The following is a 22,135-nucleotide window of genomic DNA, read 5'->3' as shown; positions in this document are numbered from 1 at the left end:
GAACTGAAACTGCAAACTATAACTACAAACTAACATTGAAACTGCGAACTGAAAAATCGATTCCAATGCAATCAACTATAGATCTGAAACTGAAATTGCGAACTGAAACTGTAAACTACAGGCAAAGCATTATTTCACAACACAGAGAGAGAGAGATAGAGAGAGAGAGAGAGAGAGAGAGAGAGAGAGAGAGAGAGAATGGGACTTGGTTGCTACTTTGGTCTTTCTTCTTCTTGCTTATGCTGTTTTTTTTTTTTTTCTCTCCACCGACTCTCGATCTCTCAATGTGTAAACTGAAGCTCAACTCAAAAGGTACTCGGCAAGCTAATAATAATGCTTCAATCCATTAATTCAGTATTTTATTATTAAATTATTAAATATTGTATGGTTGAAGTCAAAGGCAGCTAATAAATTTTTCACCCAGAGACAACAAGGCAAAATGACACGTGAAAGGATTGGACATGAACGGTATGACCATCTGCTATGTGACTAATACTTACAAAGATCTCCTTATTGTTAAATAAAAGGTTTGTCATATATTGTACATTAATTAATTCTATTATTTATAATGAATTGACTTGATGGCTCTTTTTTTTTTTTGGCACTCTTTTTGCCTCAAAACAGGTCATTTGTTAAAGACAGACTGTCTCGATAGCCTCAACGGCTTGACTCCCCCATTGGCTTTAGTCCTTACCGGCTTAACTCCACCGTTGTCATTATATTTGGCCGTAAATTGCCGAACTTCTTAGTATATTTCAGTGACATGTTGTTGAATGAATCTGGGTCATTCCATAACTTTTTGCAAGAAAAGGTAAACTAGAAAAAATTTGTCCAAAATATGTTAAGGTGGTTAACTCAGCAATGGAGAGTGGTCGAAATAGCCTCTGCCATACAAATATTTTAAAAAATTCCCTTGTAATTATATATCTGGATCATTTTAATAGGAATTCCTAAATGCAGAATAAGGGTCATTAAATCAAAAGGATCCCAATCATACATTGTAAGTCGAACAATTTATATGAATTAGTGGGACCAAACCATCTAAGAATCGAGGAATCCAGTGGTTGTAAAGCATTGTCCAAGTAATACTGAGTAGTGTCTCTTCGATATTCGTTATTGCCTCATTGGCAAACTCTTACTGACTTTCATTGATTTAAGTCATAGAATTTGGAAGAATTTGACAGATCCAGTGTGCCAGATTCCTTTGAATTTATTGAAATAATTCATAAAACAAATAATTAATAATTTTTTAACTCTATTTCTGCAGATGTTCCTTATTTTTGTACAATATGTGAACACTCTTGTAAGTTTACTTCTTTACACCAATTGAAGATCACAACATAACTCCACAATGAGGTATGGTCCAGGTTGGTCAGTTGGTGTATGAACTCAGTGTTCTTTTTATTGCCAAGGTCAATGCCAATTGCCAAAGGAAATTGATGTAGTCGCATGGTAGTGTGAAATGCATAGAAATAATTTTTTTTTTCTTTCACTTTTTTCTTTTCTTGTCAGCAGAAGTAATATAATTTACACGTTGAGCTATTTAGACATTTCTCTACTCTGATCATACATGAAATTTCGGCTGTATAAGAAATAGGAATTGACTCTACAAAAAGAGCTGCTGTTGTGGTCACCAAATCATATCAGCTTCTCATAGTTGTGATGCAACAGATGGCCGATCTTCTGGCTGCTCAACCACCACACATCTTGAAGGTGGACCAAACATGCTCAACACCACCTGCAAACAAGAAAAACCCAACAAGTCATGGTTTCCTTCTTCATTTAAACATATTTCCTTTTCTCAAGTTATTGTGATCATGAATTTTCAAGATTCACATGACTTCTTTATTTTCCGATTCCAAAGAGAGGATCTACTGATGATCTTGTGCCTAAATCCAGAACGAAAATGTGTTTTGGAGTTTAAAAATTAAACATTCCAGGTTTAGGGCTTAGTATTTAGGATTTATATAATTATATAGAAGTCTACAACTATGTAGTTCTAGACATAAACACAAGATCAACACCAAAAAGATCAGTAAAGGATGCAGACTCGAAAATGAAATCATGTAATTGCATCAAGCCCATGTACTGACTTGTGTACATGGCAAGGACATTAACTAAGTAAAAGTGTACTGACTTACTGGTAAGAATACAAGCCCATGTAAGAAACCAAGAAGAACCAAAGCAAGGTACATTTGGAAGTAATACACCTGCAAAACATATATATAAGTGAGTGAAAGATAAATATTCTAGGGTGCTGACAGTAATGGCCAGTGAAATTGGACAATCATGAGAGTAAGGGATCAGTACCACAAAGACTTCCGTCCTCGAGAAACAAAGCACAATAACCCCAACTAACTTTGTTAGTGTGATTCCACTGCAAAACCATGTCAGCAAAGAAAATATTATACTAAAATGGTGATGTAAGATGGGAGAAAAATTTTACATCTGGAAGACTGGATGGGAGAAAAATTTTACATCTGGAAGACTGGATTATACAGGATCCTTTGACATTGGACTTAACATGTCAGCTGTTTAATGAAAGCATGATCTATTGTGGAAGGTGCTCCAGTATGTGACAGACATAGTGAAAGGAGTTTATTTCTTTCAGGAAGGTCGGTCTGGATCGGTCATAGGGGTAAGGTTGGTCCATTTTGTGCACCCAGTATCAACTGTTTCCAACCAGGGAAACTGTACAGCCAATCAATAGATAGCAGCTAGTCAGCATCTCTGAGCAGAACTAATTAGATACTGCTCCTAGTCACACAACTAGAAACTGAAACTATTATATACTGAGTTACTGTCGGGACATTTAACAAATTCACAAGTATCTTAGAAATGTCCAAGTAATGCAAACGTCTCAGGGATCTGAATACCAGTTCTCTGGCGCTAAGAACCACCCACACCCCCCCCCCCCCCCCCCCCACATCCCTTTCCCAGAAAAACAGAGAGAGAGAGAGAGAGATATATATATATATATATATATATATACCTGAAGACAGAGGCACCCATTGTAGCCAAAGCCTCCTTAGTGCGTTGATCTTTATCTCCAGTGCTAACCTGTACATGAAATATACACCAACTGCAAACTGTCAAGTTGTATGCAAAAATGACCCAATATTAGAAGGGAAAGAAGAACTAAGCAGAACTAAGTATCGATAACTCTAAAAAAAATTTAAACCATTTAAAAAATATTAAAGAAATACATTTAAAGTTTCCATTACTGTATCTTCTTTTCTTTCTTTTCTTTTTCTTTTTTTTATTCCAGAACTTCATAACTCTGTTGTGTGTGAGTGTATAGGTGTGTGTGTGTGTGAGAGAGAGAGAGAGAGAGAGAGAGAGTATGAGCACACAAATTACCTTTTAAATTGAAATGGAAAAGTGATGGATCACAACGTAGTGCATTTCGATGTTAAATCCTTCTCCAAGAAGAAGGCAAAAATAAATAATTAAGATACAAATATTTAAATTGATACTGACCGAGAAAGCATGCGTCATATGCACACAGAACTCAACAGCAATGCCCACTGACATCACAAGGTTAACAACAGAGATTGCATTCAATTGGATGTTAAGAATTGCCATCACACCCTGTAGAATGTTATCTTGTGAGCAAACATGACAACTAATAGAATTTTTTTTTTTTTTTTGAAAGAGAATTTTGTGGAAGAAAGATCACCAAGAGATCCACTACAATCATTGCCAACACCAGTAGAATTATTGCTGAACTCCATAAACTACAAACCAAATTTCAAGGGAAGATCAATATATCATTTCTTATACTCAATTCATTAAATATAAACACCTCCTCCTCACAAATTTTCTTGCCTACAATTAACTAAGGGCTAAGAATATCATTACTGACCTGCAGGTGATAACCAGACAAACAATAAATACAGCACCTGGAAAAACATAAAACAGATCCTGATTTATTCTTTTTGATTAACTGAAAAAACCATAATTTATCATATATGCACATAAGTAGAGAAAGATACAAACTTCATAGTAAAATCTGAGTTTCAGACAAGTAACATTTGAGTTTTACATCAATAATTTTGGATATAAGAATTAACACATATGTAGAAATAATCTAACTTTTATCATTGTTTTATAAAAAATAATAACAACTAACCAATAGCTATAGAAAGGTTGATCAGCGCTGTTCTCCAAATATCAAGGTATTGCTCAAAGAACATATAAAAAACTGAATAAGGGAATATCTCAATCTGCACCAGAAAAGAAACATCAGTCCAATAGACATACCACGAGTAGCACAGAGGTGAATAAAAAATTTAATAAATGCTAATTTATTGTGGCTAAACAGCCTAAAATGTTTCATAGAAAATAATATAATGAGAATTAAGCACCAGAAGCTTATGGAAAGCTTGAAAGGGGCAAGACAGTTGTTGTACTCAATCTAACTGGAAGAACTTTGGTTTTTCAATTAAAAAGAAAAAACAACAGTTTACATGCCCACATCACCATTTCTGCCACTCTCCCAACTTTTTTCCACATTCTCTCTCCTCTCTTCTTTCGAAACTTTTTTTCAATTTATTTACAATAAAAGCCATTCCGACACTTCCTGTCAATTTATTTACAACAATAAACATGTGTAATAATATGAGTTTAACTAAAATATTTAAACTACATTTATAGTAATACAGAGTTTGGTGAAACATATGACTCTTGGCTTTATAAAAGTAACGATGTAATGTAAATAAACCAATTAACTCAGAAAGTAGCCTTCAATCTCACCTTCAAAGAATCAGAAATTCTTGAACTGAGATCTCGAGCAGCCCTCATTGAATTTACATAGTCAACCTAAAATAAATCATAGATAATTAATTGTGAGGCTCACTTTAATCCAAGATGGAAAAAACCAAAAATTGAAATTTTGTTTCTAGTGATCACAGACTCTCATACCTGGTTGTTGAGAGGTGTGTGATATGTACGAAATGATGATGCTTGAATAATGCCACTTTCATAGCCTGACGAACAAAAATATGATTAACTAATTAAAACGTAAATTCAAATAACAAGCCACAATAATATGAGAGTTTTTTTTTTTTTTTTTCTTAAAGCATGTTATCAGCTTGCAGGTTATTATGAAAGCACAATACCCTTTCCACAAACCTTTCAATTCCACACTGCTAGTGTAAGCTCCATGGCCACCTTTAGCACAATCGGAAGAGGGTAAAGCATTGAGGAACCATGGAAGTTTTTCTTTAAATTGTGTGGTAGATGGACGATCATTACGCAGATCTGAGTGACGAAAACACTGAAAACTCCAAAGCAGAAAATGAGAATTGATGCATACATCTGACAAAGAAATCAGATGGCAGATTCACTTGAAACATTTCTCAAATATGCAGTGCATATATTACCGTAGTACAATCTTTGCATACTCCACCAAGGCTACAGGAACCATCACTGGACGAACAGCAAGGAGGCTGGAAGAAACTAAATTTTAGTACTAATGGATTGCAGATACCAAAACAAAACATGTGAATTTTGGTATAAAAGATGTCTAAGCTAACAGGAAGCATGATTAGAATTCTGTTCTTATTTTTTATACTGTTGAAAGTAACTGGTGCATAGTTACGAATAGTATCAGTATTGAAAACATCAATTAGTTACAAATTCCCAGATGGTGGAGAGACTCTGACATGCTAAACTGAATAAAGTGATTTCATGATTCCAAACTTTAGAAGAACCCCACAATTTTGGATCTAAAAGAAATTTCAAACATCAGAGACCATGATTCCATATCTATACCAAAAGTTATAATCAAGAATCAGTGGATCTTCACCTGATCATCAGGAGGACAATAATTCTCATTTGTAAACTTCCGACAGCACCCAAATGCTTCTGGGGATATCCACACAAGAAAATCATCAAGCCATGAAGCAGCAGGCTTAGCAATGTAACTTGATTCTGGAATTAAGGATGCTCTTGAAATCTGCAGAAGCGAAAGGATAATTCACATACATACATACGCACATATAGGTCTCTTGCCAGACAGTGTAACATAGTGACATGTTATATTGCCAAATTATCAATCTAGATTAAACTAAGAGGGTACCAGACATAAAGGATACCAAAGCCACAAATAGATTGATTGACAAAAGAAGGAACCACAAACAAAGAGAAGAGTGAAGGTCATGGATGAAAATGTCTGAACTGCTAAACCAAACTGTCAACAATCTCAGCCTTTTTCGTAATGAAAATTCAATAGTGGGCTGAAACTTGTAAAATAAAGACTCAACAGAGGTAAAATTCCAATGCCATGTTCCATACAAACAAATGAACATATAATATTTAATACAATAAGTTCGATGACCTTTTTCCTAGATTAGGTCCCTCATTTAATAATTTTCCTACCTATTTATTGGGTTGAGACTGAACATTTTTAAGAAAACAAAGTATTGGGGACTTTTGTCAAAAAAGACAAAAAAGGACAGTCAGCGCACACCTAACCCAAAAGGGAAAAAAACTTAACGCGGACTTGTCAAAAAAAAAATGTTAACAAGGGACCTAAACTGATTTTCTATTAAAACTATAGTTTTACCAGCATTACATATTATATTAAATATACTGAACCCTCTATCCAATTACAGATTAATAAAACCCGAATGTTTTCCTACCTATAGGCTGTAAGCCTCTATAACCCATATAGAAGTCAGTTTAACAAATTGAAAAAATGAAATTAGCAGTATGAATGGAAGCAACCAGCTCAAACAAGAAAGATACTTCAAAACAACAGCAACATGCACTATTGTACACTTGCAGGTCTGACATGTGAACAAAGAGAATGCAGGGGGGAGGCATCTAATTCTTTTAAGCAGTGCCCAAAAACTAAGACTTTACCCTTTTATCACAATAGATGGAAGAAGGTTTTACCTCATTCAAAAGAGAATCTGAATCACATTGGCTAATTGAGCATAATTGGTTTGTATGTCTTGATTCTGAACTGAGGAGCAGAGTAACATCAGCATCAAGAAGATTTCCAATGATGGAAGCATTAAGTATGATGAGTATTTACATAAAGGCATTTTACCTTCCAAAATACCAAATGAAACTTCACATTATTCTAAAGAGAACTATGCATTGTGAAAAGATAGATGGAGATAATTCCCTTTGACTATAGATAGTTTATTATAATTGCTTTCACGAGCAGATGTTATCCATGCCAATCGTCCATGTGATGCCAACTAAAGGAAAAAAATGATTTTCATTTCAGATAGGCATCGTGGGGCTTGTACATGGAAAATGCAGTGGAATTCTGAAGAATATCATATATATTGAAAGGTAAAATTTTCATCAGGATGCTTATATGTGATTGCATGTCCTTAACAGAAATCTCGAGTACCCATGATTCTGTTATATGAGATGGAATTATATACTGACTCCAGAACTAGATGTTCATGTGTAGTACGGTAACATGCTTGAAGAAAGCACCACGTCTTAGCTATTGATAATGTGATAGTGGGCAACGTCAGGAAATAGTGAATATAAATGACAATGTGATACCTGTAATTGTAGTTCTTCACAACAAAGTATAGTGGCGGTCCAATTCGGAGGTACTCTGAAACATTATTGAAATACCCCTGCAATATATAGAATGGAATGTCGCATCGCATAAATCAGAATACTTGATAACATAAATGCATTGCTATAAATAGGTAACTGAATTCTAGACCTGAAGATAGGAATCTCGAGGAAGAACAATTTTTTGTTCCAGACCAGGCTGAATCCTGGTGCACAATGCCTACAGGGTTTGAAAGAATCAGAAGTCTATTCAGGAAATGTATGAGCACAAACAACAAAATGGATATCAGCATGAATATGATAAAGCAGGTAAAAGAACCAGAACTCACAATGCTTGCCAATGAAAATGCAACGAAGATGGATATGACAACGATTTTAACTCCCCAAATACTGAGAATGGGAGCATGGATATCCTGAAAAATGCAAAACAAAGCCCAACAAAATTAGAAATTAAGGAAAGTAGAAAGCAAAAACTATTATCGCGGTGAAAGAATATGTGAAACATAAAACAAAGCCCAACATGATTAGAAATTAAGGTAAGCAGAAAGCAAAAACTATTATCACGGCAAAAGAACATGTGAATCATAAAGCAAATGGTATCACACAGAATTAAGAACAAAAAATAGGATAAAAATATTTAAATGCTAAGGCAACATACTAAGTTTTAGAGGTTGATTTGGTCTATGCATTACAGTAGAATTTTTAGTAACGTGTGTTCTTGACTTTTAAACATTAGAACAGGAAACTGTGACAACACTGGTAGTTCCACATTGTCTGTAATTCATCCTTATCCAGACTATATATCAAGATAGTTTACTGGGTCAAGGTAGTATCAATAAAAAAAATGACTGAATCACAAGAAAGAATCACCTTCATATAGCGTTCCAGCAAACCGGGTTTCCTCTGATCAATGCCTAAATAAGACAGCATTCAGATAGAGATTATACAAATTTTAATGCAAACAGATTTAAAAAATAAATAAATAAACAAGGAAAAAGGAAAAATTATGATATATCATATACTGAAAATTGGTGTGAGCAATAATACATCAATCAGACAGACGTTACAGAACTCTTGCTATACCTTTATCAGAGTTGGTATATGATGAAATTTTCATACACGGGAAACAATCAACCCTCTTATCCTCGGTTCGCAGGAAATCAAAAACAATCAAAGCTACAAAAGCGGTAACCTGAAGGAGGAAGTCCAAAAGAACAGCTAGTGCTGCAGAAGGATGTGCAAAAGTAAGTTTGAAGAATAGGCCTGAGATAAGACAGCAAGGGAACAACAAAATACAAAAACTATTTCACAGGTATAGGTTTAATAGATTAAAATGTTAGACCTGCAAACATGGAGAACACACGGCATGCTGGCATAGGAATAAAACTGCCAACTGCAAATGCTAAAACCTCTGATAGACTAGCTAGTGTGATGGATGGTCCAACTTCTACAAGTGCATTGCTTATTCTCCCTTCTATAGGCAACTCCAGTGGTTGTCGTTTGACAGCATTCACCAGTATACACATATTATCGACCCCAACCTGATAAGACAAGAGACTTCAGAGTATTATAAGCTACAACAAAATCAGTAAGAGATATACATTAACAAACAATTTTGGCAAACAAAAATGTACATGCTGTAGTCTGAATATGGGAATCACAGAGCATTCGTACAAAATTTAGAATCCGTAGGAGGGACATATATTGTAGGGGAAACTTACGGCTAGAACAAGAAATGGGATAACTTCCATAATGATTAGGGTAGATTTTACTCCAATGGCACTGAAAAACCCTACTGACCCAAGAACGGACAGCATGACAAGCACAACTCCAGAGAGACCAAGCAAAACCTGGAATTCAGCCATATACAATTACAATGATATAAATAATGTCTACATTTTCAACCTAGAGAAACTACCATTAAAAAATAATGCAATTCTTCAGTCCATTAAAAAAAAATGAAAATATTTGAGACCATACCTTAGATGAGATGTAAAATGAAGATAATCGAGGTGAGTCACCCAAAGTAAGAGATATATAAGCAAACATTACAAGATAGCTTATCTGCAATGAAGTGGAAAACCAAAAATGGATGAGGCATTTAAAAAGGCTCACATAAAGGAATTTGTTGCAGTTACACTTAATGAGTGAGAGAAATCTAATCTTTTTTCTTTTTTATTTCTTTTTTTTTTTTTTTGGATAAGAAGAGTGAGAAATATCTATTCCAAATGACTACATCAAGAAGTAAGAAAAGTGTTATGAATTACAGTATATTCTGATATTTGACTCTGAAAGGACAAATGCAACTTAAAAAGAAAGAGAGAAAACACTCACCAATATGGTAATGGCATCTGCAGTACTTTCTCTTTTAAGTTCTTCTTCAATAGAACTTTCCGATGAAAAAGAAAGTGTTAAATTTTTAGATTGCACCATTTGAAATAACTCAGCCTATCACAAACAAGGTATAAAACTTAGAGATTAAAAAAGATAACTGTCTACCTTCATGCAGAACAGGCAGGATAACCAATCATGCAAAAATTAAACAATTACGGGAATGACACAAAACAAAGAGCTAACCTTTGCTAACTCGATAAAGGCCTTCTCCCACACCACTGCTCTTTCAGTTTCATTTCCTTCTTTATTAATAGCATTGTTTACAGGATAAGTTACTATAAATGCCGTTGACTGCGTTGGAAAAATCATAATGGTTATTAAAGACTCCAATCTTATCTTCAAAAAGGATGAAAAAAGAAATTAGTTCAGGAGAAATGGATAAGTTATTACCTCAGAAAAATTTTTCCCAGAGAAACCTCCTAATGCAGTGCTAGGATCAAGAGGAGCTTTAAATGCACTCATACATTTGTCAGCAGAGGAATAGTGCTTGAAAAGCACAAAACAGAAATGTCAACAGGTCAACTTTCAAGAAATCATGGGCTCATGGCCATGTAATTTGAGGAATTTGGAAAAAAAAAAAAAAAAAAAAAAAAAAAAGCAACTCTAAAATGGTGGGCTTGAATAGTGCATGTTAAGATGTGAGGCTGGTCATCTGACCAGACGAATTATCTTGTTACTTGTTCTATCATGTTCTAAATTTATAAATTATCTTGTGGCTCTCTTAAATGCTTCAAATCAGGTTGTTGTTCTAACTTCTTTCATTTCACTATGATTTGTGTTTTGTGATGCATTAAGTATCAGTTTCGGTTTTTGGTGAAAATAAAAAATAGAAAGTCTCAGTTATTAATGTATGTATTGACATGCGAAAAAAATTTCTCTTGTATTTCTCCAAGTGAGTATGTACAAAGGACCCATGTTTTCAACTTTCACATAATGCCCTATAAATATTACGATCAGCCTTGATTATGGCTCATCTAGAAAAAGGCATATATGGACAGAGATCTACTTTCTTATTATCTGAAAAATGTAGCAGAAACTAGAAGCAAACATGCACATATTATAGATCAAACAGTGGATCAGTAACAGATGCACCAATATTTGCAACCCAATTTTGTCTTATCAACCCTGACATTTTAGGATTTAAATTGTCACCATTAATGCCCATTCCAAAGTAACACACAGATATCAACCAAAAATAGTGTAACACACAGATACTATTAAGGGTTTTTAATGTTTAAGAATACTACAGATAAGAGATGCACATATTATAGATCAAGCAGTAGGACCAGAAACTGATACACTGATATCCAATTCCTTTACCCATCAGTTATTTTAAACAACCATATTGCAGGCCTAATTTTGTCTTACCAACCTGACACTCAAATTTTATTTTTCACCATTCATGTTCAATACAAACATACATTATATTAGTGTTTAATTTGATGGAAACTGGATTGCTTCTAGTAGCTTATACTGGAAATGGTGGCATCGATAAAAACAACAAATACCTAGAACAGTTTGTCCAAACGCCAGTATCTAATTAAACAAGAAAACAGATTCACTCTTTAGACAATGTGTAGATGGAAATTATAAGAAAATACCTCAAAACAATACTTTAGGTGTTCAATCCCACCATAATCGTCATAATTTGCAGGAGCCATTTTGAAATACTGGTACCATGAAGATAAAAAGGCAACATGTTAATAACAATGTTAAATTTATCTAGGTTCTCCAGCTATAGTAAGAAGGTAACACCATAAGGCACTTCAACATAAATTGTAAAACAGTAGGTAGTTTTACAATAATTTTCTATAAAACGAAGAAATTGTTGGTATAACACCTTATAAAAGAAATCAGACGCTCTATCAATGCAAGATACATGCCATCAAAGACACAAGGTAAGCGAAAAGCAACAGGGCTATTGCAGAAGAAATTTCTTAGCAACAGGATATGAATGTTCACATCAATTCTTATCCTTTTTTCCATGTGCATCAACCATGGGAAAAGAAAAAAGAAGAAGAGTTTGAGGGGGAACGGGAACAGCTAAAGACGTGTTGTTCCTCGATATACAGGTTTGAGTACAGACTACAGACTTTAAGATACTCATATCATACTTTGTTACAAGTACCTAAAAATTGACATTTGAATAGAATGATTGCATTAGATGTTAAAAATTGAACGCTTGGTTTTTGCATTTTATATAGGCACCTAAAATTTGTCACCTAAATGCAGACCATCAAGCAAAGTTCTACCTGTAGGACACTTTGGGTGGCACAATCTTTGTCTAGTGGCTTCATGCAAATATCAGCCAGAGATATGACTGAGCCTGAATAATTTGCTTGAATTCCACTAACCTGTCAAAGATGAGTAATATAATATTAGAAGTATTTTTTTGGCCACACATCAAATTCAGAAAAGACAAAGAAAAGAACTGAGTTAATTCAAATCAAAGGGCAGTCCTAGTTTCATATAACCTGTCCAATCTTATTAGATAAACACTTCTCAAAAGTAACACTAAATTCTAGAAAGACCAAATACCTTCTTCTGTATTTCAAAAAGTAACTTAATGTTGTCCTCTGTCACAATACTAGGTGAGTTGCCAAGCTTAGCATCTGGAATTGTTGCTACAATAAGCTGCAAAAAACACAAGGTGACAGAAGTTTCTCCAAAATTTAAAAACTAAATGGACTTCTGTCACAAAACACTACCCACTTCACCTAGTCTACAGCAGGCTTCTCATACCAACAATAAACTAATAATGGTAAGTAATGGAAGAAAAAAACAAGATGCAGCTCATTCCCTTGTGATGTCTGTTGGCTGGCTCTACATGCTGCTTTTACCTTCCAATTATACTAGCTTTAAAAGATAGCCTCCTTGCATACCCATATGTTAAAGCATAAGAGCTCATTAAAAGAATAATAATTTACCCAAAAAGAGTGTAACAATTTCGAACCTGCTCAATTCTGTAAAAAGGGGCTAGGTGACTATCAAAATATTGCTTCTCTTCTGCTGCTTTACTTCCAGGCCCTACCCATAGCTGAAACAGTGCATAAACTTAAGTTGAGCAGAAAATTGTTGAAGTCTGATGATAACATAGAATGCTTCTTGACCATAACAAATTAAAATAAAATGTAAACTAAATGTCACGGTTTCTAATGGTTTCAAAAACCGTGACATGCACACAAGGTTTTTGATTCTTTTGAAAGCTAAATGTCAAAAAGAGAAACCATGTCGGAGTATGCACAAGATCATAATTTTGAATCAACTACATATGAGTTGCAAACTATCAACATGATTTGAAACTGCTCATCCTCATAAGTTATGCAGACATGTGTTCCATTACACAATGACACATTGAGTCATGGTCCCAGAAGGTCCAATGAAAACAATTATAAACTATCACAGAGAACTAAAATTAATTTTGTTTGCAGTGGCGCATTCAAGCACATTTCACATTATTAAATACTCATAAAAGGGGATTAACACAACTTAAGAAAAAACTAGTCAAGTATTAAATCGAACCTTCTCAGGCCTTGTTTCCACCTTGAAACGGATAAGACCCAAACAAAGCAGAAGAACTATAGCCAATGATGAACACAATACTATGATTGGATTCCTAGCAACCCACGTTCCATATCTCCTGAACATCAGAATGCAAGCTTTTAAGTAAAAAACCATTATGCCGTAACTGACATAAAAATTTGACACATATCAATCATTCTACATGGAACAATGGCACGAGCAGTCACCTGTAAAATTTTGACATGTAACCTTGAACAAATGAAAGTTGGACACCATTTTTAATGTGAGGGGCACCTTCAAGCACCTAATAATCAACAAATTCAGTCCAAGCAAATTTTATGAGGAGAGCAGCCTACAGAAATCTAAAGATTAATGACAGTAAAATAATTGAGCACAAATAGAGAAGAGAAATTCATGAAGTGATTAGACTACAGAACGCTAAAGAAGAAGATAATACTAGTAGAATACAGCATAAATTTTAGAGACTTGTTCTTTTTTTTTTTTTTTTTGGAAAAGAATTATGCAGAAATCAAAGCAAAGAAAAATTCCAAAGCTTATCCCAGTTATATGCATAGCTCAACAATGTTATTCAATAATCTGACAGTGTATAAGAAATTCTTCATAATTAGCCAACAAAGAGTATCAATGGACACAATAACAAAAGAACGGAAAAAATAAAATATAATTCCAGGAGTGTGGCTGGTGAGTTCAGAATGACATAAATGATCAATAAATCTTAACAGCGGGATGATATGCAGACAGATAAAAGCAGCAAAGATAAATGGCACATGATGGAATACACCATATCAAAGGTATGTAAGTGTCAAATGATGAGAGGAAAAAGTAAATTTAAACCCGTAAACCATTAACCATAAACATAGATTATATAAATTCTGAACACACATACAGATGTAAATGAGACATTATAAAAGATTAATGAATAAAAATATATTTAAAAACAGAAACATTGGAAAAGGGTGGCAAAATGGTTTCCACCTGCATCGGGGGATTCTCATTCTTCTCCCTGTTAACTGAATGAACTTCGGCATCATCCATTACATTCCACCACGGTTTTGTTTTAGAAGCTGGGTTTCTTTTTCTAGTCCGATGAAACAAACCCCACCCAAAAAATGCAGAAACCAGTATGACATATAGAACAGCTACAGCAAGGTCAATACATTTGGCCTGCAGTTTTCATTTGAGGAAAGCATGTAAACAAGGCATCTATAGCACATAATTATAGTGTGCATCTATGATACCTAATTTCACACTGTGCCTATGAGAAATCTGCATCCAATATGAACTAATTGATGCAAGAGCCAGAAGTTAAAAGTATTCAACAATATGCTCTCTCACCTTAATGGACCCAATTCTCACTGAACATGAACCTCCTTTTGGGGAAACTGGAGAAACTGTGTTAGAACAAACTGTAGATGAAGGGCAATCACCACAGGAACAGCCCAGTGAATTATCACCGCATGAATAAGTAGATACATTCATAGGTTTCATCGCAGATGACTCAGTAACACTTGGTCGGAATCTAATGGCATATGGCGAACCTGGCACATCGGGAGGTGCTTGTCTACCAATAAAAGTAAACCACTCTGCCATGAATCACAGTAAAAGCACTACAAGTTATTAAACAGAATAAACTAAGGCAATGACATACAAGCACTGGACCTAAGAGTATAAAGATAGATTTTCACTGCAGAATGTAAATAGAGAGATATTCTTGAATTTCTAAAGAACATGAAACACCAAGCATCCACCTTCTAATACCAGCAAACCAAGAGGATAAAATAAGAGAATTGGTACAGCACTTTCATGTTGCCGCATTGATATCTTATCGGCAATTTCAAAAATTGACACGTGGCTCGATTAATACCTTTTTTTTATATGCTTGTGTTTCCATATTAGTGTACATGCATGAGAGAGAGAGAGAGAGAGAGAGAGAGAGAGAGAGAGAGTCCTAATTTGCAATTTCAGAAGGATAAATTTACCTTTGAAATTTTGAGCACCAGCACCAATAAATTCTATAGCTCGAGAATTCATGGTACCGAACTTGACCTCCTTGCAGGAGTCATATAACCCTTCACCAAAAGCATCAGTTATATAATAATCAATCCCGTTGACGGTCAAATTGTTATTAACCTGAAAAGGGAATAAACTTCCTTAAGTAACTCTATACTCTTCTTATCAAAAAAAGTAACTCTATACTCTTCTACATGCAGAATATTGTCTCTCTCCAAGAAGACATGTAAACATAATCACTATTCAATAAACAATTTTAAAAAAAAACATATTTCTAAATAAAAGAGTATGCCACTCATTGCAGCAATTTCAAACTTTAATCCAACCAATTAAGAGGGTAACAACATCCTCAAATAATTCAAGAATTTTTTTTTTTTTTCATTTTTCATCAACCTAATGAAACTCAAAAGCTTGTAATATCAAGTAAACCAACCATAAAGAATAAATTTCAAATTACTTTCAAGATTAAAATCTTTTACCAAATGATGGTAAGCTTTCATTTCCATTTGTCTTTGATGCAATAGTTTAAGACTTAAATTCTTAACCAAATAAAATCGTGAAAGAAAGATATGGGGACACAATTGATACCACATGATCCTGTGCGTGTTAGAGAAAATGACCATTAAAAACAGCAGATATCATAAGCAACAATGGCTTGCAATAGGTTCCTTGAACAATCCAAGAAATATACAAGCTGATTAATATAAATCTATGGGCAGGAAAATTTTTAAATGAAAGAATCAATGTTTCTTGTGGCACTTGAGTTAATTTATATCATTCACATTTAAAAATTAATTAATAACAAGATTGGAGTAGGCCGAGCAGCATGACGGTGGGAACACAGTAAATCTTCTTAATATGTAACCATAAAATATGAACAGTGCGGGTTTCCTGACCTTGGCTACAGAAGTCACATTGATAAATAAACTCTGATTCGGAGAACAGGTAAGCTCACAGAACAAATTCAAAAAGTTTCTTAAGCATGCTGGACAACCTACAAGAAAGGGAATTGCCTGCAAAAGTAGTACACAAATTAAAAAGTGTATATATAAATGATATAATTTTGGGTGAGGTAGAAAAGATTTTGGAGAGGAAGATGAATAACTCTAGTTTCTTAGCCGAGTGGGTTACAGTCAACTCTAAAAACAAAAATACTTACTTGCTGGACCTGTGTCCGTAGTGTATTAAATTGAGCTTCTGTACAACAAACATTTCCAGTAATTGTTGGACACAAACTTTGGACCTTGGATGAAAGCAAATCATCTGGCTGGAAGACAAAAAATAAGTAATCATTGGGTGATTGAAAACCTTAACAGATCTTCATTCTGATAGAATAAGATGCAAGACAGACTTCAAACTTGAAGCTACTCTGTTAATGATAAAAGAGCAATAACTGCTTCTATCATGTACCTTCACAGATGGGGAACCATAAGGACAGTTCAATACTTTTCCATCACTACGTTTTCCACAAATGCCATACATGGCACAATATCCTTCAGAATGCCTTTCCAGGGACAACAGAAAAAGAAAAGTAAGAAATTCCCAATATAAACAAAAGAATATAAGATGAAGAAAATTCAACTTCTTTTGTCAAATGTAGAATATGCAGTAGAAAAAAAAAATATCAAACAGAAATATGGACAAAGTATATTTTGATGCTTAAAATATATGAGCACATCATAGAGAAAAATACTGGTACACCACATCAGCAGGTATTAAAAATTATTTTTAAAAAATTAATTGAACCATCATAGAGACACCACATCAGCAGCACATAATTCAGAACCAGGGCATGTCATTTTAATAAAAATCAACTAACATTAGCAATCTGAGCAAATTCAAAAACTGCTAATTAAAATTTGAATAAAATTCAACTGACAACGCAATATGCATCAATGAGCTCATAAAGTGCAAAAAATAATCAGCAGTACTAAATGAGAAAAAATAATTAAGTTTCAGAAATTATCTAATTTGTTTGCACGTAAAATTATCAAGGAAGCCTCACCCTGTTGTAGCATTCGATGTTGCGGGCCTCTGAGCATATGCTAGAGATAGAATCAATAATACCTGTTTAGAGTTTACACATGAATCAAAAAGATTACAAAAATATGAGAAGAAGTAATCAAAGTCCTGTACTTGAAAGTAAACATAATTGAAAATGCCTAAACCCAACTGTGAGATTACAAGAAACGCCTGTCATACTGGAAAATCTTCAATTACACAAAAAATTAATTCAATTTCAAAAAAAAAAATCATATCAAATCAAAACTCAAAAGAAAGAAATGTTTAAAATTATTTCCAGGAAAAATACAGAATAAAAAGCAAGGAAAGAAAGAAAAAGAGGAAAAAGCTTGAACTCTTTTTCGTTCCTTCAACCAAAAAAAAAAAGTAAGCATTTCTTTTTCCTTGTTTGGAAAGAAAGAAAAAGTCGGAAACGAAGCAACAAAATTGGCTCAAAATGTTTGGACATTTTGATAAAGTAACGAAAAAAGAGAGAGTAGCAATGAAGGTCATGCCTGTAACAGAGTAACGGATACGACAAGCCCTAAACGACGAGAACGGAGGAGGAGGAGAAGGAGGAGGCTCATCATCGTTATCCTCTGCGTTGCGTGAGAGAGCTAGCTCCACAGCGAATGAGGAAGACGACGACCTCTGCGTGCGTTTAATGTGTGAATGTGTGTCTATTAGAGAGAGAGAGAGAGTGAGCGAGCGAGCGAGCGAGTGAGTGAGTAGTCAAAGAGCGTATTTATAGTTACTACTGAGAGAAGTGAGAACGCAGAAGAGTCCCTTCTTTTTCATTCACCATCTTCAAGGGGCATCCAAACCGATGCAGGAGGACCCTGGATGGACCCCACAACCATTTTCCCCCTATTTACTATTTTGCCCTTGCTTTCGGTTGCCCTGTCGGAGCATTCTACTTTTTAATGATTTTAGAGACTTGTTAACGTTGGGGAAGCGGCGAGGGCGTTTTCGTAAACTTGGATAAAGTTCAAGGGTTTTCTGGTAATTTTTGGTTCGGGCTGGCTGTTAGTGAGTTGAAAACTAATGCAAAAGGTTTGGAATTAAGTCCGTTTTGGAAAGTCACAACTCACAAGGAATGTTATGCTTATAATAATAATATTAGCTCAAGCAAGAAAACATTATAATAAACATATATATTTCAGTGGGTGGTGCACTGTGCACAAAGTGGTTGTTTGGATTTTTGAAGTGTGTGAGGGAGAGGGAGTGAAAATGCACAAATTTTAAACAGGTGTCCGGCTTGGCATTGAGTGCGGTTGTTAAGTGATAAAGACGCATGGCATTGCGGACCTGAATTTGTCATGTGTATTTTACTGGGACAATACAGAGGGACAAAACATCTCACACACTTAATACAAATAGTCCATTTTTAAGTATTTGCATCTATCATTGCTGGGCTTGTAATGGTTAGTCAATTATAATCCATAATTACATTAAAAAAAATACTCATTTATATTTTCTTTTTACATGTCACTTTTAAATGTTGATACACCACCATTACAAAAGTAATATACACAGGTTTAAAAAAAAAAAAAGTTTTAGGGGGTATCTCCAACTTGAATTTTACTAGATTTTAAAAGTCCAATAAAATTTAAGTATCCTAAATCAGATTTTAATGGATTTTAATAAAATTCAGGTGTTCTAAAAAAATCATAATTTTATTCAGTGAAGGATTCTAATGGATTTAGATGCATTTTTTACACATAACAAATTCTATGAGAATTCTAACCAAATTCCTTTAGATTTTGATGGATTCTATAGATTTTAAAATCCATTAAAATCTGAGTTAAGGACACCCCCCAAATAAAAAAATATAATTGTAATTTCCAGCAATAACATGATTGTAATTAACTAACAATAATAAGAGCATTTTTTTCAGAAAAAAACTCAACTTTTATTCAACTCAAATCACACCAAGCCAATGAGGTCCATCGTTATTGTCGAGCCAACAATGAAAACCAATAAAGCGTACTTCACAAGAGAGTGTGTGACCTTGTTCCTGTCTTTTCAGCATAATTGACAGCAAGCTTTTTGAAGGGACGCCAGTAACATCTTGATGTCCTCCACAAGAACGCCATATGTTGTCAAACACAAAAAAGGATAGCTTACCATCTTGGCCACTTCAGCAGCAGCCGTCTCCAGAATAACATCATTGAGACCAATATTTGCTGCAAGTTGTAGTCCAAACACGCTAGCCATCAGTTTAGTCTCGTAGGGGGTGTAAAGGGACCCAAGACTTGCTTTGTTGTAGCGAGCACCATACCTCCCATGTTATCTTGAATGATAACTCCCAACCTTTTTCTTCGATTTCAACCTTCAATAGCACCTTCAATATTTATTTTATAGCGGTTAGATGGGGGAGCTCCACACCTCATAGATGATGCCAGCATTGTGCACTATGTGCATGGCTGGGCATTTGCTTGCAAAAAATCTTCCGCAAACTATATGAGCCTCTCATAAACCACCTCAGCCCTCTCCTCAACATTATTGATAATATAGTTGTTCCTCATATTCCACAAGCCCCAACACAAATAAGCAAAAGTAGTTAACTCCGCTTTTGAAATAACCGCTTAGGAAAACTGGAAAAAACTAGCAAATGTACCGTCCATCTCCAATCCCAGCATCTCGCTCAGTACAAATAGCCTATACACACTCTTGGCAACGGTGCAGCCCCAGAGGACATGTATAACCTGATAATCAGTTAGAAATATCAGCAATTACAAACGAATCTTCAAGCTCAAATTCAAACAACTCATCACAACCTATCTGATCCTTGATCTTGTTATAGCTTAGAGTTTCAAATAGTTGTATATTTTGAATTCCTTTGTAATTCTGTTATGGCTTATCCTTTGAAAGGGAAAGTACTGTATGTAATCTCTATAAATAAAAGTGAATATGGTCTCTGTGTTTCAAGGCCTTCAACTATATCTTTCAATTGTTTGTGTTGTATTTTATGGTATCAGAGCACCACACAGTCCAACGACTTCTTTCCTCTCCAATATCTTCCTAAACATTTCCCTAGCAATGCTAATACTCCCCCTCAAGTTGGAGCTCCTCATGTTTCCAATTTCCTCACTACCTACAAACTGGACCATTCCAATTACACTATGTGACTCACCCAAATTGTCCATGCCCTCCCTCCGTAGCCGCAACTTACTTGGTTATGTGGATGGGTCAAGATCATGTCCTCCAGCCATTATCACCGATGAAGCCGGTGTAATCACTGACGAAGTATCTCCGGCCTATGAGTCTTGGATACAAGAAGATCAATTGGTCCTCAATTGGATTAATGCTTCCCTCACTCCATCCGTCCTTTCTACAATGGCACGCTCCACATCCTCTCATGCTACCTAGGTTTCCTTAGAGAAATGGTTCTCCTCTCAGAATCAGAACCGTATCATCCAGTTACAAGGAGAGCCTCTACACACTGTTCGTGACAACATATCCATCTCTGACTTCATGTACGAAACCACAATAAGCTCTGCCCAAGCTCGTGACACGCCTATCACTTATGATAGTCTCGAAGCGCTTCTACTCTTTGTTGAACGAAAAATGAAAAACCACATTCTTCCTGCTATTGATCTTATGGTTACTACTCTTCTTGCTCATCGACAACGTAGTAATGGACGTGGAGGCTTCAGGTCTACTCGTGGTGGTCGTGGGCAGTTTTTTGGTGCTTCTACTGGTTGTGACTCTCTCCTTGGACCACACCCGTCCAATGGGTCCTCTTCTGTTTTTTGGTCCAATCGCCCCATGTGTCAAATCTGTAATCGCTCAAGCCACATAGCACTTGATTGGTATAATCGTCTCAACTTTTCATATAAAGGCAAAATTCTCACCAAGAAGTTTTCAACTATGGCTGCTATAGCCACTACTCAAGGGTCTCGTCCTACCTCCTCCACATGGTTAACAAACAACGGTGCGAATGTGCACATCACCACTGATCTAGGCAACCTAGCACAACTGAAGGAATACCGCGATTCTATGTTATGGCCTAGGTTTGTCTGTCTCTCATATTTGGTCTTCTACTCTCTCCTATTATTCTTCATTTTCCCTCAACAATATTCTTTACTCTCCAAAGGCTTCTATTAATTTGTTATCTGTCCCTCATTTTACTAATGATAATCAATGTTAGTTTATCTTTTTTCCTGACTCTTTTTATGGGAAGGATTTGCAAATAGGGAAGGCGCTTTTCCAAGGGAGGAGTGAGCAAGGCATGTACCTATTGCGTCTTTGATCATCAACAGTCCCCAGCTGCTGCGTCATCTTTGGTTCCTATTGCCCATCATTTTGCTTTTGTTGGTTGTCGTGTTGCCTCTTCTATTTGGCATGCTCATTTAGGACACTCTTTTACTGGTGTTTTGCATCCTTATTAGTTAATAAAACCTTACTTGTTAAAGGTTCTCATATTCTTCCATTTTGCCATTCGTGTCCTTTAGCACGAAATTACCAATTCATTTATCTAGTTCAGTGTCTTATAGTCCTTTAGAACTTATACATTCTGATGTATGGTGTTCTTCCATAAATTCAATAAAAGGGTTTACATATTATTTTTTGTTTGTTTATGATTACTCGCGCTACTCTTAGTTCCCATGCAATATAAACATGAAGTATACTCTAT

The 22,135-nt window shown here is 35.1% G+C and overlaps 1 protein-coding gene across 1 annotated transcript; it reads right to left on the bottom strand.

Annotated features, from left to right (window-relative positions):
• Positions 1-1,362: 1,362 nt before the first annotated feature.
• LOC147273120 (uncharacterized) lies at positions 1,363-18,196 on the bottom strand. The gene is made up of 39 exons (XM_086256425.1): positions 18,012-18,196; positions 17,501-17,562; positions 16,906-16,999; positions 16,655-16,762; positions 16,392-16,508; positions 15,465-15,615; positions 14,821-15,068; positions 14,461-14,649; positions 13,692-13,768; positions 13,465-13,582; positions 12,896-12,979; positions 12,481-12,576; positions 12,195-12,296; positions 11,544-11,612; positions 10,333-10,428; positions 10,126-10,233; positions 9,883-9,996; positions 9,529-9,612; positions 9,270-9,398; positions 8,891-9,089; positions 8,632-8,772; positions 8,419-8,462; positions 7,878-7,961; positions 7,700-7,768; positions 7,531-7,607; positions 6,901-6,970; positions 5,810-5,959; positions 5,385-5,450; positions 5,134-5,278; positions 4,924-4,988; positions 4,756-4,821; positions 4,133-4,226; positions 3,866-3,902; positions 3,680-3,737; positions 3,481-3,591; positions 2,993-3,060; positions 2,311-2,377; positions 2,142-2,210; positions 1,363-1,738 (listed from the first exon to the last, which is right to left on the bottom strand). The coding sequence occupies exons 1-39, from the start codon at positions 18,084-18,086 to the stop codon at positions 1,652-1,654; spliced, it is 3,888 nt and encodes a 1,295-aa protein (XP_086112551.1). The 5' UTR covers positions 18,087-18,196; the 3' UTR covers positions 1,363-1,651.
• Positions 18,197-22,135: the final 3,939 nt, after the last annotated feature.

The sequence above is a fragment of the Dryas octopetala genome, chromosome 9 (genome assembly GCF_963921425.1).
Source record: "Dryas octopetala chromosome 9, drDryOcto1.1, whole genome shotgun sequence".
In the NCBI taxonomy this organism is placed as follows: Eukaryota; Viridiplantae; Streptophyta; class Magnoliopsida; order Rosales; family Rosaceae; genus Dryas; species Dryas octopetala.
This window is presented reverse-complemented; position numbering and strand designations above follow the sequence as displayed.

Excerpts from the sequence above, each read along its gene's own strand:
- LOC147273120 (XM_086256425.1), bottom strand. The coding sequence starts at position 18,086 with ATGATGAGCCTCCTCCTTCTCCTCCTCCTCCGTTCTCGTCGTTTAGGG. Across the intron at positions 14,650-14,820 it reads TGAGAATTGGGTCCATTAAG|GCCAAATGTATTGACCTTGC; the intron begins GTGAGAGAGCAT and ends TGAAAACTGCAG. Across the intron at positions 13,583-13,691 it reads TACATGTCAAAATTTTACAG|GAGATATGGAACGTGGGTTG; the intron begins GTGACTGCTCGT and ends TCTGATGTTCAG.